Source organism: Epinephelus lanceolatus, chromosome 22 (genome assembly GCF_041903045.1).
Source record: "Epinephelus lanceolatus isolate andai-2023 chromosome 22, ASM4190304v1, whole genome shotgun sequence".
NCBI lineage: Eukaryota > Metazoa > Chordata > Actinopteri > Perciformes > Serranidae > Epinephelus > Epinephelus lanceolatus.
Window position 1 is genome coordinate 17,020,296 of NC_135755.1, and position 13,008 is coordinate 17,033,303.

Sequence of the window (13,008 nt, forward strand, 5' to 3'; positions counted from 1 at the left end):
GGGCATGATTTGCAAATAAATTAGAGATTTTTTTCTGTTGGTAGCTGCTTTGTCTGAAGTGCCATTAGCACTAGGAATGCCAATGTTCTGTCACAATGCTGGTTGCTGTTAGTACTCGAGTTCTGTAAACAAAGCATTGTTAACCGTTGCAAGAGTGAACAACGCTCACGTTCAAGTTCATAAGTTGCAAACTGTTAAATTCAGTTTACTGTTTACCAGTGGTGTAGTGGCAGTTAATGAGGTGAGTCTACGTCTAGATGGGTAGACTATCAAGGATGAAATGAATGAACTCTCCTATATAATCCAGTGGCTTTTTGGCTGGGAGGTGGGTATACTGTAAACCCCATGTGCCTGCATATACCCTCCACTACACCATTGCTGTTTACGTAAATTATTTTAGCACATTCATGCACAACACTTCCAATGTCTTACAATCAGAAATGTGATGGCGAACACGGCAGAGATGCTCGCGTGTCTTATAATCAGAAATGTGATGGCAAACACAGCGGAGATGCTCACGTCTTATAATCCGAATTGTGATGGCAAACACAGCAGAGATTCTCGCGTGTCTTATAATTGGAATTGTGATGGCCAAGACAGCAGAGATGCTTGCGTGTCTTATAATTGAAATTGTTATGGTAAACACAGCAGAGATGCTCGCATGTCTTACAATCGGAAATGTGATGGCAAACACGGCAGAGATGCTTGCGTGTCTTATAATCAGTAATGTGATGGCAAACACAGCAGAGATGCTCAGCGTCTTATGATTGGTAATGTGATGGCAAACACAACAGAGATGCTCGCATGTCTTTTAATCCAAATTGTGATGGCAAACACAGCAGAGTTGCTCGCATGTCTTGTCATCGGAAATGTGATGACCAACACAGCAGAGATGCTCGCATGTCTTATAATTGGAATTGTGATGGCAAACACACCAGAGATGCTCACGTGTCTTATAATCTGAAATGTGATGGCAAATGCAGCAGAGATGCTCGTATGTCATTGTTCGGCCCCGGCATCTTGCCCATGTTCTCCCATTTCTGTGTGGTGGGATCATAACGATGGACCAGCTTAGTGTCACTGTAGTCCTCCTGGCTGTATCCACCCAGCACATAAAACTTTCCTTCCAAAACCACACTTCCTGCTCCTACATGTGGCACTGGCAGAGATGTGAAGGCCGTCCAGGAGTCGGCCACTGGATTGTACACCTCACAAGCCAGCTGGTCAACAACATTTATGTCAACACCAGTGGTGATTCCCCCTGCTACATAAAGACATCCACTCAGGGTCTCCATGCAGTGTCGAGCTCGAGGTTTAGCCATGTTTGCCAGATAAGTGCTTCCTGTTTCTGGGTGGTACAGAAACATGGATGCAAGATGTTGGTTGTTGTTGCTCAGCCCTCCTGAGACAAAGATCTGCCCTTGTAAAACCTTTGCTACATGGGCGGCTAGAGGCAGATCCAAAGGCCACACGAAGCTGAAAGAGAAGACACATTTTTAAATATCTTAAGGTGAGATGATTGACTATTTATCACAAATAAGTGAATTAGGTTATAATAGCCGGGCTATGAACCGAAAACAGTATGACTGGACATTACTATCTAGCTGGTAACCAAAAAGCTGGTGAATGAGCCTGTGAATCAGCTAATGCAAGTTCTACCTCAACTAACGCTACACTCCATAAAGCTGTAGTGTTGGAAATTTCCCAAAATGCTTTACATATATTTTGGAGAGCAATATCTTGGATCTGTTTTGACAACTAAAATATCAGGGCTAGAAAAAGCTGTTCTCGTTCCAAAGTCATCAGAAATCGCCGCTTTGTCAGTCACCTTTCACGTATGTATATCACACGCTAGATATCTTTCTACATCAGTTGTTTATCTGGGAAGCCGCAACCAACACCAAGACATCAACAAAAGTACACGGTTATGTTTAGGAAAAATCCTCATGGTTTGCCTCTACATTAATTCAGGCCTATTATACCGCTGTGAAAGGTGGTCTTTTGCATTGGTGTCTGACGTCAAACTCACTGACAAATAGGCAGTATTTGACAACTTTGGAATGAAAGTGGGCTGGCTGGAGCCTCTGAATCAGATTGCCATAGCTCCAAATGCCTGCATTCCCCATGGTACTCCTCAGCTGTATGTGACTGTATTACTAATAAGGTTGGTTTGAGGGCATAGTGAAACACTCGTGAAATTAACATTGGTAAATATTCACCTCCCATTTACTTCCATTCCATTTAAGTGAAGGAGCTAATAAAACACGCGCTTCTGTTGGCAAAGTAAAGACACATCTCTGTATTGCATGATGTTCAACTTTGGTGAACTTGGACCAGTTAAGTTACAGCCTCAACCAACAGCAAAAAAGTATGTGTGAAGGAGACATTGATTGTTGCCCTGTCTAACCATATTGCACCACATGAGAGATGCTGCCTGGCTGGCAGTGAGTTGGGAGACAGGAACGTAAGAAAATGGAAAATGCACCAATAGCATCATATTTTGCAATATTTATTAGCAAGCCAACTAACAAGCTCACTCTCTATATGTGTCACATCTGGCATCATCCACATTCAGTGCGAATACTGCTTCAGTAGGCAGTAGTCACACACCTGCATTCGCTCATATGGGACTGTACTGTAGCCACCCTTTGAACAAAATTATCTTGCGGTTCACATTTCGAGTTCTTGAATTTTGCTGTCCTTACATCACTAGGACACACTCAACCTATTCCAACCTCCACCAGCCTAGAACCACCAGCTAGCCTTTACTAATTTCTAGCTAGAACTTAGTAGTTGTCCTCAGTCTTCCCCTGCCAAAATCTTCTTGACTTCTGTTGTCATGTAATAGCAGTATTACAGATCCCTTCTGTTTTGCAATATAAGATTTCTCAACAAAATTCAGCAGACTCAATTTCACTGTTTCTGATTTAATGTTTACGTAATGTGATGTTTTTAGCAAGCAAATCACTGCCTACAAAGCATAGAGATGTTAGCAAGTCACATCTACTTAATATGGTACAAGCTACCATGTTGCTTGGTAGATCAATTTTAGGGAAATTTTATCCAGACTATACCCTTGATGGGTGTAGAAGTTTGTTTTGATGAACAAATAACACTTCCAACGTACCTCCAAGAGTTTTCAGTGGGGCAGTATCGTTCCACACTCTCTCTATACTCGGGGTCACAATATCCACCGATGGCATATATGTTTCCATCCAGCACAACCACGGAGAAAGAACCTCTCTTCTCCTGCATGTTAGCCAAACTCTCCCAGCTATTTTGAAGGGGATCATACCTAGGGATGTGGTCAAATGAGCAAAGATCAGTATACAGGCATTTAAATTTCTTTAAAACTGTAAGTCATTACCTCTCTCACCTATAAACAGAATTCAAGGTGTCGTGGATGCCATAATACTTCTTGCCTCCAATCACATATAGTTGTCCGTTGAGGACAGCCACCTCATGATTGAACCTCTCTGCCTCTGGCATATCTCCCAACTTCCTCCACTCCATGGCCTTTTTCACCCCTCCATGGTTCCTTAGGGAATTCCCAAACCAGAGTTCTCTGCTGATGCTGCGCTTACACAGGTCTTCAGAGATCTGTTCACCTCCAATCAAGACCAGACTCTCTTTTGGCAGATAAATCCGGCACTGAGTCTTACTGGAACAGAAATCCTTAAAAACTGCTTGATAGAGCTCTGCCAGACTATGATCAGACCACATGGGTAAAGATTGAACCTCTTTGAATTCCTTGAACGTCATAATCGGAAAGTGGATGGTTTTCATTAGGTCTTTAGCAAGATTCATCCTTACTTGGGGCCTTGCTTGGATCCATGTCACCACTGCTTTGAACACAACAAGCTCAGATGGAACACAGAGTGAGTGACTGTTCAGGTACTTTAGGAGCTGTTTGGCTGGCAGGTCTTTGAACTTTGGGATGCATGCAACCTTTTGGAATTGCCTCAGGACAAAATCATCTGCAATTTCAAGAAGCTGCTCCATCTCGTAGGCCTCAGCAAAAGATGCAACATCCAGGCAGGAGTGAGGATTTATTTCTTGATGCAGGAAGTCAAGGCACAAGGAGAGGGCAGGTTGGTACTGGAGCTGAAGAGTGGTGCTGGTGAGCTCGAAGACATACTTCCAGCTGAGGGGGAGAGCCCCGCTGTAGGAGCACTCAATCAGAACCTCCAGCTCTGAAGCCAAAAGGAAGGGAAGGGTCACGCAGGACTGATTGGACTCTTTCATCCCCAAGGTGAACATGCCACGGAAGTAGTCACTGCACACTGCCAGAATGACTCTGTGGACTAAAAGGAGGAAAGTACAGTATAAACCAGATGTAAGAACAAGTGGTTGTTTTGCAAGTCACAAGTAATTCTTAAGTCTTTGCATGCAACTCCCAGTTCAAGTCCCCAGTTAAGACAGGCAAGTCCCCAGTCCTGAATTTTGAGTTTTGAGTCCTAAACAAGTCATAATGAGGTCTTCATTAAATCTAATGCCCATTTTCAAAAATCATGAATGCTTTTAAAAACAGGTGTCACAGAACTTAATCATAAATTGGTTTGAGGGAAGGTATCAAGTATTTTGAAGTCAAAAGGCTTAAGTCCAAGTGAAGTCGCGTATCATTGGTGTTAAAGTCCAAGTTGAGTTGCAAGGCTTTTTTGATTTTGTCGAGTCCAGACTGAAGTCATCAAATTTTTGACTTGAGTCTGACTCAAGTCCATGTCATGTGACATGAGTCCACCTCTGGTATAAACCCACTGTAATCCTAACTAACATGAACAGGACTCCATGGGATTCTATTTGTTTGAGTTAAGTATATCATGAAAGATGTTTCTGGTAGACATCATTAATAAGATTACTATTGGAACTCTTCAAAACAAAAAAAAAACTTCTTTTTTTTAATCAGATTTGGTGAAAGTTTGCAGGAAGAACAAAAATCAGAACAACAGAATTTTGCTCGTACAACTCAATTTGAGAGTTTGAGAGATTACCACATAATGGCATTATCTCCACCAAAACCAAAGGCTAAGACTTATGGCCATATGTTCCATATTTGTGAGAAGTCTTTTTGGGGTTTATGAAATATCACGCCAGATCAGAAAACATAGCCTCGGCAGAAGTAAGAAATCCTGTAATGTGACCCAAGATGCTAGAGCTATAAATGAATATTCCTCAAAAGTAGCTTGCTCTTGACAGGGACAGGGAGGCATTTACAGCAGTTTTAAGTTTAATTTAGAAACCCTATCACTTGACAGGACTATCAGTTGGCAACCAGCAAATGAAGGATCGTGGCCTCTAAAGCAGCTGCTATTATACTTCTGCATAAATGTACAACTCATTGGTGGTCTACTCACCATGAAGCGATCCTCCGAGAGCTTCCAGAATGACATCACAGCCCACTCTGTCCGCCCACAGCTGTTTGATTGACTGAAGACTTATCGTCATTTGATCTGCAGCCGAGATCCTTTCCTCTTTCTTCTGCCCTCCAGTTTTTTCGGGCACCTCCTCTTCCTCCTCGCAGAGATCCAGCACCCTGGGGGCGCCCAACATTTGAGCCGCTGCCTTTATCTGGTGCAAAGTGTTCATGTTCAAACATGGTATGTGTCCAGTGTAGGCAAAATCCACAACTGCCTTTAATCCAACATGATCCACCTCTGGACCGAGAGACACTGACCACCAGTGGACTCCAGAACTTGTATCTTTCCTTTCATCAACTCTATCCTTGCATCTGTGTTTATTGCTTGGAATAATGCTTTCTCGGATGTGGGAGCTGACAGCAGCCAGGACAGGGGAGTGTACATGGAAACTCCTCCCATCCTCCGTTGTCAAAGTAAGGTCAGTGAGAAGGGAGGAGTCCCTGAACTCTGTCAAGGTGCGGAATACATCCCTGCAATAATCTTCCTTGCAGTAGATCTTAACCAAATTGTTCTCACCTGCTTCTTCGTCTGTTGAATGTTCTGCATCCTCCTCATCTGTAGACTCTTCCTCTTCCTGTTGAAGCTTTTCGTGATCAACATGAAGCTCTTCTTCTTGAGTTGCCAGAGATTTAGTTTCTTTCTCATCTGTCAACTTCTGGCTTTCATCTTCAACTTTTTTTTCCTCAGAAGTCAATGCTTCCAGGATGCTGTTTTCATTTCTGCATGACTTATCATCAGTATCTTCCAGTTCCTCAAGATATTGTTTTTCAGCAGCTCTCTCTTCATTATTCATTCTGTCAAAGATGTAGAATTCATCCTCCGATCCCGTCAAGTCAGAGTCTTCATAATCGGATTCCACTGAATCAGACACGTTTCCGGTTTCATTGACTGTATTTGGTTCTCGGCTTGCACCTTCTTGGTTTTGCCAAATGTTTTCATCCTCAGTTCTTCTCATATGTGCTCTGAATGGTTCTGCAAGGTGATATTGTCCAGTTTGCTCCTGTTCCTGATGCTCCTCTTCCCCGTCATCTTCCTCCTCGACCTGCTCTCCTCCCCTCACCTGCCTTTCCGAAACCACTTCATCCTCTACCTCATCTTCTCCTTCTTCCTCTCCTCCTTCAAGTTCCTCAGCTTCCTCCCTCTCCCTATGAAACTCCTTTTCTTTATCCTCCTCCTCTTCCTCGATTTCTTCTGCTCCTGTCACATCCTGTTCCTCCACTTTCTCCACCTCCCCATTCTCTATGACCTCCCTTTCCACCACACTCTCCTCTTCCCCCAGATCCTCTGATTCCTCCCTCACCACACCATTTTCTTCTTCTTTCTCTTCTTCCTCCACGTCTACCCTTTCATCTGCTTCAATCACCTCCCTGTCATCCTCATCATCTTCTTTAACCCCCTTCTCTATCTCATTTTCTTCCTCTTTTTCTTCTTCCTCCACATCTACCCTTCCACCTGCTTCTGTCACCTCCATGTTGCCCACCCCATCTTCCCTAACCCCCCCACCTACGTCATTTTCTCCCCCATCCTCCATCTCCTCTGCTCCCCTCATCACTATCCCTTCTTCTTCCTTTTCCTCACCTTGGCTCACTTTTTCTTCCTCACTGCTTGTGCCCTCTGCTTCCTCTTCCTCCATATCATCCTCCTCATCTTCCTCCTCAATGCACACATGCACTTTAGCCCAAAGACTCACCCTCACCCTCGCCCTCACCCTCTCCCTCCATCTCCTCCTCCTCTTCTCCAGCATCTGTGTCTTCCACTCATCCCAGCCCGGGAGGCACAGGTTAGCTACTCCTGCCATACTGTCCAATGTCACTCTAATGTGTCCTAATCCCTTTAATGCCTCAAAACATTTGCACCCCTCGGAGCCAAAAGATTGCAGATCACTTACTTTTTGCACGGGTAATGAGGAAGAATGCACAAAGAAAATGATGTATGTCCAGAGGTAATCCACACTTGGATGCTGCTGTTATTGTTGCAAGCCACTTCACCTCTTTACCCCTCTGCAGACACCAGCTGTGTTGTCTGTTTGTTTGGCTCCTGCCTCTCGCTCCTCCTGCATGTGTTGCATGTGTGAGAGTGGTATGTAACCCACGAATCCTCTTATAACCTAAGAAGTTTCTATATTCAGTACTCTATCACGAGGTAAAAGAAAATTCTAGACTTTTGGGATGTCAGCCTGAGACCTAACAAAATTTTCTAACAGATTGATATACTAAATCTATCATATTGTAAAGTGTCAGACTTTTTTTTATTTCACTACATAGTTTTGTTCCTGTGTTTGTTTCCTCAATTTGTACTTTTTAAAACCATTTATCATCATTTATCACAGAATAGTTACAGGCCATGCAGTTTATCTTGTGGTATTTTTCTATTCATTTCACTTTACAGTCTATCTCTCTAGTAATCAGTTCTTAACTGTATTCTTAAAAATACTTCTCCCAAGCAAGCAATAAAAAGGGAATGATCTAGAGCCAGAGGCAGCTGGATTTGTGTCCAAGAAAACTCGGGGGGCTTGGCATCTTTAATTCTGGACCATATGACCGTGAGATCAGTATTAAATGCCTTAGGGGGCATCAGTGGTATCACATTGCTCCTCCACGTCCAAACACAGTGGAATCTGGGTCAAGGATCAAGACATATGTGGAGAAGGAGGACACCAAAACAAAACAATGGCATTTACACCTGTCGCTTTTGTGTTGACAGCGAAAGCTGGCAGCTGTCACCTTGACTTGAAATGTAGTTATGCAGGTCATACGTACAGTAGCTGCCAGTGGATCCTCAAAAATATACTCTCTCCTTGTACTGTACCACTTTGCTAGAATGTCTTTGAGTTCATCAGCTGTCTTTTTTTGTCAGTTGTTTATTGTTTATATTATATGGTGGAAATGCAGTGTTGCAGTCACGTATGTGGTACAATACAAGAAAATAATCTGACATTTCTCTGCTCCCTCATTGGAAGATTAGCATTTTATTGCCCGGGAACAGTCTACAGTCTACATGTCAAGTATCCTTGAGCAAGATACTGAATCCCAAATTGCTCCTGATGGCTGTTCCATCGGTGTGTGAGAGTGTGAAAAACTGAGTAGTAGGTGGCACCTTGCATAGTAGCCTCGGCCACCAGTGTACAAATGTGTGTGTGAATGGGTGAATGTGCAGGTCCATTTACCATAGTACTGGACTTGCAAATACTAGTAGCTTAGTTAAGTAAGGCTGATACTGACTAACAGTTATAATGTCATCGTAATTATTATCACCATCATTACTATTAATTGCAGCCCTGCAAGACAATGTACATGAATTTAGGACAAGCACAAACCAAAAACATGCTGAAATAGAAAGAAAAAAAAGAAATAATGAAAAATTAATAACACTTACCTTCTTTCCATTTCATTTGCTCCAATCCCACCAGTTTGCCAGCCAGGAATCCAATGAGCGTTACGGACATAAACCAGGAATTAAATACATATGCCAATTTCCTCCATCATCCATGATGATTTCCGCAGAAATATTCGTGAGGATACATAAAATACATATATATAGATACATGCAAACTCATCAAAGGAAATACAGAACACATAGTTTACATAAGATATATGTATAACACTCCAAGCAGGTAAGAAAGTAGCAAATAAACAGCACAGCTTAGAAACAAGAATAACCGCAGACAGTTATATCAAAGCATCAATCTTTTCCAGAGTCTCTGACCAACAAATGGTATTGTATGTCTAAGCATAATGTAGACATGCTGTAGAAAGCTCTAGCTGTGCAATATCTCTCACGCCATTCCCTCAGCGACGGCGTATGTGGAGATTTCCAGCGGCAAACTACCATCTTTTTAGCAGTGCCTGCCATTTATATTTAGCTGTAAAGAAGAATAGCAAGCGCTGTGAGTGAAGGATGGCTTTTCTATTGATATCAGACAAACTGCTTGAAATGTTTTTCCAAAAACTATTCTCTGGGCACTGCCAAATTATGTAAAAAAAAAAAAAAAAAGGACCAGTTATATTGCCTGGGCAAAAGTCGCAGTATGGATTAGTTCTAAGTTTCATGTGTAATCTTCGATGTTAAAGAAAAGGATCAGTGAATAAGTTTATAATGAATCATTTGATGGTTTGGATACCTAGATACCTGACATTCAACCAGCATTGTCTCATCGCATTGTGTGCAGATGAACGTTGTTTCACTTCCCTCAGAGATCCCGGCCCGTCCAGTGGCAGAGGTCCAGCACAGCAGCACAGGGACAAAGCCAAACACCATTCATCTGCACACACTGCGATGCCACACAGCTGGTTCGATATGAGCAAAGTTTCCCTTTATATTCATTGTCTTCTGTGGCGATCAGCAGTGATGTGGTGGTTCACTTTTACACTGTGATCTGTAGCCTATAGTTCGGCTTTAGCTTCTAACTATCTTTGTCTTTTAACCTGTTGTTGCTGCTGAGTCATTTTGACATCCTGGATATATCCTTCAAGCACAGACTGTAGCGAAAGGTCAGTTTCAATGTCAGGCTAGAACTAACAGAGTCAAATGCGTAAAATGCACAAAAAAATGCAAACCTTGGTTCTGACTTTAAGCTGTGGAAAAAACCCCAAGAAACAACTCTGAGATCTGTCACCAGGCTATGCTTGAAGTGGGCAGCTGTTTGCTCCAAAAAGTCAATGTTCCCCCGCTGAGGATCTTGTCTGCTTAACGTTGGTAAATGCTCCAAAATAAGAACCCTTTAATATCAGCACAGAATTTCTATTGAAATGCTTTGAAGTTGAAGCACTGTGAGTGGGTGAGCTGGAAATGAAACTGGTGGGCACACCTCGCTTTTAAATACACTCCTACCTGAGGACACAGTGACTCTGCTCTTTTCATAGCTGTTCACATGTGAGACACACATACATGCACTGTACTGTACACACACACTGAGAGGTTTAAACATGCAGACAAGTGACTCAGGTTTTTATTTAATCCTATGCTGAAAGAGAGGTTGAATGGATTTGAATAAATTAAGAGCTTAAGCTAAATCTTTCACATTTTGAGACATTCTGCAGTAAAGCATTAACATGCTGTGAAGTGCCACTTAACAAACTGATGAGATTTCCAGTAACAAAGTAAACATGTTTGTTTAACGCCACATTCACATCCTGAGTTTGTAACACACAGCAGATGTTCAGATTTTGCTGTATTCACGTTACCCGCAGTGAGTGTTTCGCTCTGGGCAGCAGCTCACAATCTACTTATGAAAAGTCTGTTTCCTCTGCAGTCCTGATTGTTACCATGACGACGCACGCAGTGAGAGGAGGAGTGAAGAGCGCTAACCTCGTTATGGGACCCTCCCCCTCAGGCCCTTTCCTCAAGAGCAGCAAACACTGCTGGGACAAGAGGCCTAGACGCATTCCTCTTTATATCATTCTCCTCAATAGCAACAGAAGTAGACGAAGAACTGTCTTCACATTTTTTAAAGCTGTAGGAACAGTTTTATTCTGAAATGAAAGCAACAGTACGAAATGGTTTCACATTTTGGGAAATATGCTTATTCACTTTTTTGCCCAGTGGCGCCCCCAAGGTGGGGCCGTGGCCACCCTGACAAAATCCCCCTCCATCAGGGCAGAAATAATTGGATGTTGACATTATTGTGTTTAAGAAGCTGAGGCACATTCATTTTTTTAATCAGCACACTCCCAGAAACGCCTGCAGGTCCTCCTTTACCAGTTCAGTCACGCATATCAGAACTTCAACCTAACCATTAGCTTGAAGAAAACCAAGACCATGGGACAGGGCACTGAACCCCCCCCCGCCCCCCCTTCCATCACCATTAACAGTTACACACTGGAAGCTGTGAGCAGCTTTATCTACCTTGGGTCTACCATTACCAACAACCTGTCACTTGACACAGAAGTCAGCAGCCAAATCGGAAAAGCAGCCTCTACTTTTGGGAAACTTACATCTAGAGTATGGCACCAAGAGCGGAGGTTAAATTCTTTCCATCTGCACTGCCTGAGACACATACTGGGCATCACCTGGCAGGACAGGATCACAGATACAGCTGTCCTAGAGAGGGCACAGCTCCCAACCATGCTCTCTCATTCTGAGGCAAAGGCGTCTTCGCTGGCTGGGTCATGTCCGCCGGATGCATGATGGTTGCATGCCAAAAGACATACTGTACGCAGAGCTAACATCTGGCAAAAGGCCAATTGGCTGTCCTCTGCTTCGGTATAAGGATGTCTGCAAAAAGGACCTCAAATCCTTCAACATCAATCCTGCCACCTGGGAAGATGCCGCTACAGACCGTCGTCTATGGTATCAGGCACTCCGCACTGGACTGCAGACCCATGAAACAACCTTGTCTCAACAACAAGAAACAAAAAGAAAGTTGAGAAAGCAGCAAGTCACTATCACGTCCTCAACATCACAGAATCCGGCCTACACTCGTGACATCTGTAGCCGGGTCTGCCACTCTCGAATTGGCCTTCACAGCCACAGAAGACGCTGTGTCCAAACCTAACTCCCAGGCACAAGAAATCTATGGTCTTACGACACCGCGATGCCGATGAGGTAGTGGTATCTTGTGAAACTAGACAACCTAAGGCATCCATTGGTACCAACTGGTACATATGCTATGTCGGCAAAGCTTGTCGGAGAGGGGGCTAAATAACGCTTCAAAGTTCGGCAAACTTTTAGCGAGGGAACTGGCATGGCTATTTTCAAAGGGCTCCCTTCAACTCTCACTTGAAGATATCTGACTAAATATGGGCTCTGTGAGTACCCACAAACCCCCTTAGACTTGAGAAGGCCCCAGTAAATGTTGGAGCCAACATGGCTGTTTGTTTTTTGGAAAGACTTTTATATTTTGTGGTGACTAGTATGCCATGCCACAAGGGGACAGTTAACATGTTGGTGATGGGTCATGTCACACAATCAAGTGATAAATAGACACAGGTGTGTGGGCTCATTGTGTGTGGACCATGGGAGATGTAATGTTTCTTACCACAAAACGGCAGACTGTAGACTTACACTGTACAATTGGATTCAAATTTGCACAAGTACTAACCCAACTACAGTAAACTACAGTAAACTACAGTCTGCAATCCGACACAGCACAACGAAAGAAGCAAGCAAAGGATTAACTTAAGGTATGTGCGCAAAATACATTGTAGTGTTTCATTCACAACAGTGGCTTTTGGTATTGGGCCCATTAGTCACAAGACTTGCAATCAGTGTACTGCTTCAAATTCAAGCTGTATATCTGTCTTTTTTTGGATTGTTGTGGAACTCAAAATGTTAACTGCACCAGTAGTCTTCGCACATCAGAAAATTAGTAACATTAGTAAACGACACGATGGTGCAGTGGTTAGCATTGTCGCCTCACAGCAAGAGGGTTCCTGATCCGAACCCCGGGTGGGAGTTTCAAACCCCAAGGTGTGGGAGCCCTTTTGTGCGGAGCTTACATGTTCTCCCCATGTCAGTGTGGGTTTTTTTCTGGGTGCTCCGGCTTCCTCCCACAGTCCAAAGACATGCAGGTTAACTGGTGACTCTAAATTGTCCGTAGGTGTGAATGTGAGTGTGAATGGTTGTCTGTCTCTATGTGTCAGCCCTGTGATAA

General features: G+C 43.3%; 1 protein-coding gene across 1 annotated transcript; it reads right to left on the reverse strand.

The window, feature by feature from the left end:
• Positions 1 to 797: 797 nt before the first annotated feature.
• On the reverse strand, positions 798 to 7,496 carry LOC117246154 (uncharacterized). Its single transcript, XM_033609906.2, has 4 exons — positions 5,355 to 7,496; positions 3,377 to 4,304; positions 3,128 to 3,295; positions 798 to 1,476 (listed from the first exon to the last, which is right to left on the reverse strand). Exons 1-4 carry the CDS (start codon positions 7,213 to 7,215, stop codon positions 954 to 956), a joined length of 3,480 nt encoding a protein of 1,159 aa, XP_033465797.2. The 5' UTR covers positions 7,216 to 7,496; the 3' UTR covers positions 798 to 953.
• Positions 7,497 to 13,008: the final 5,512 nt, after the last annotated feature.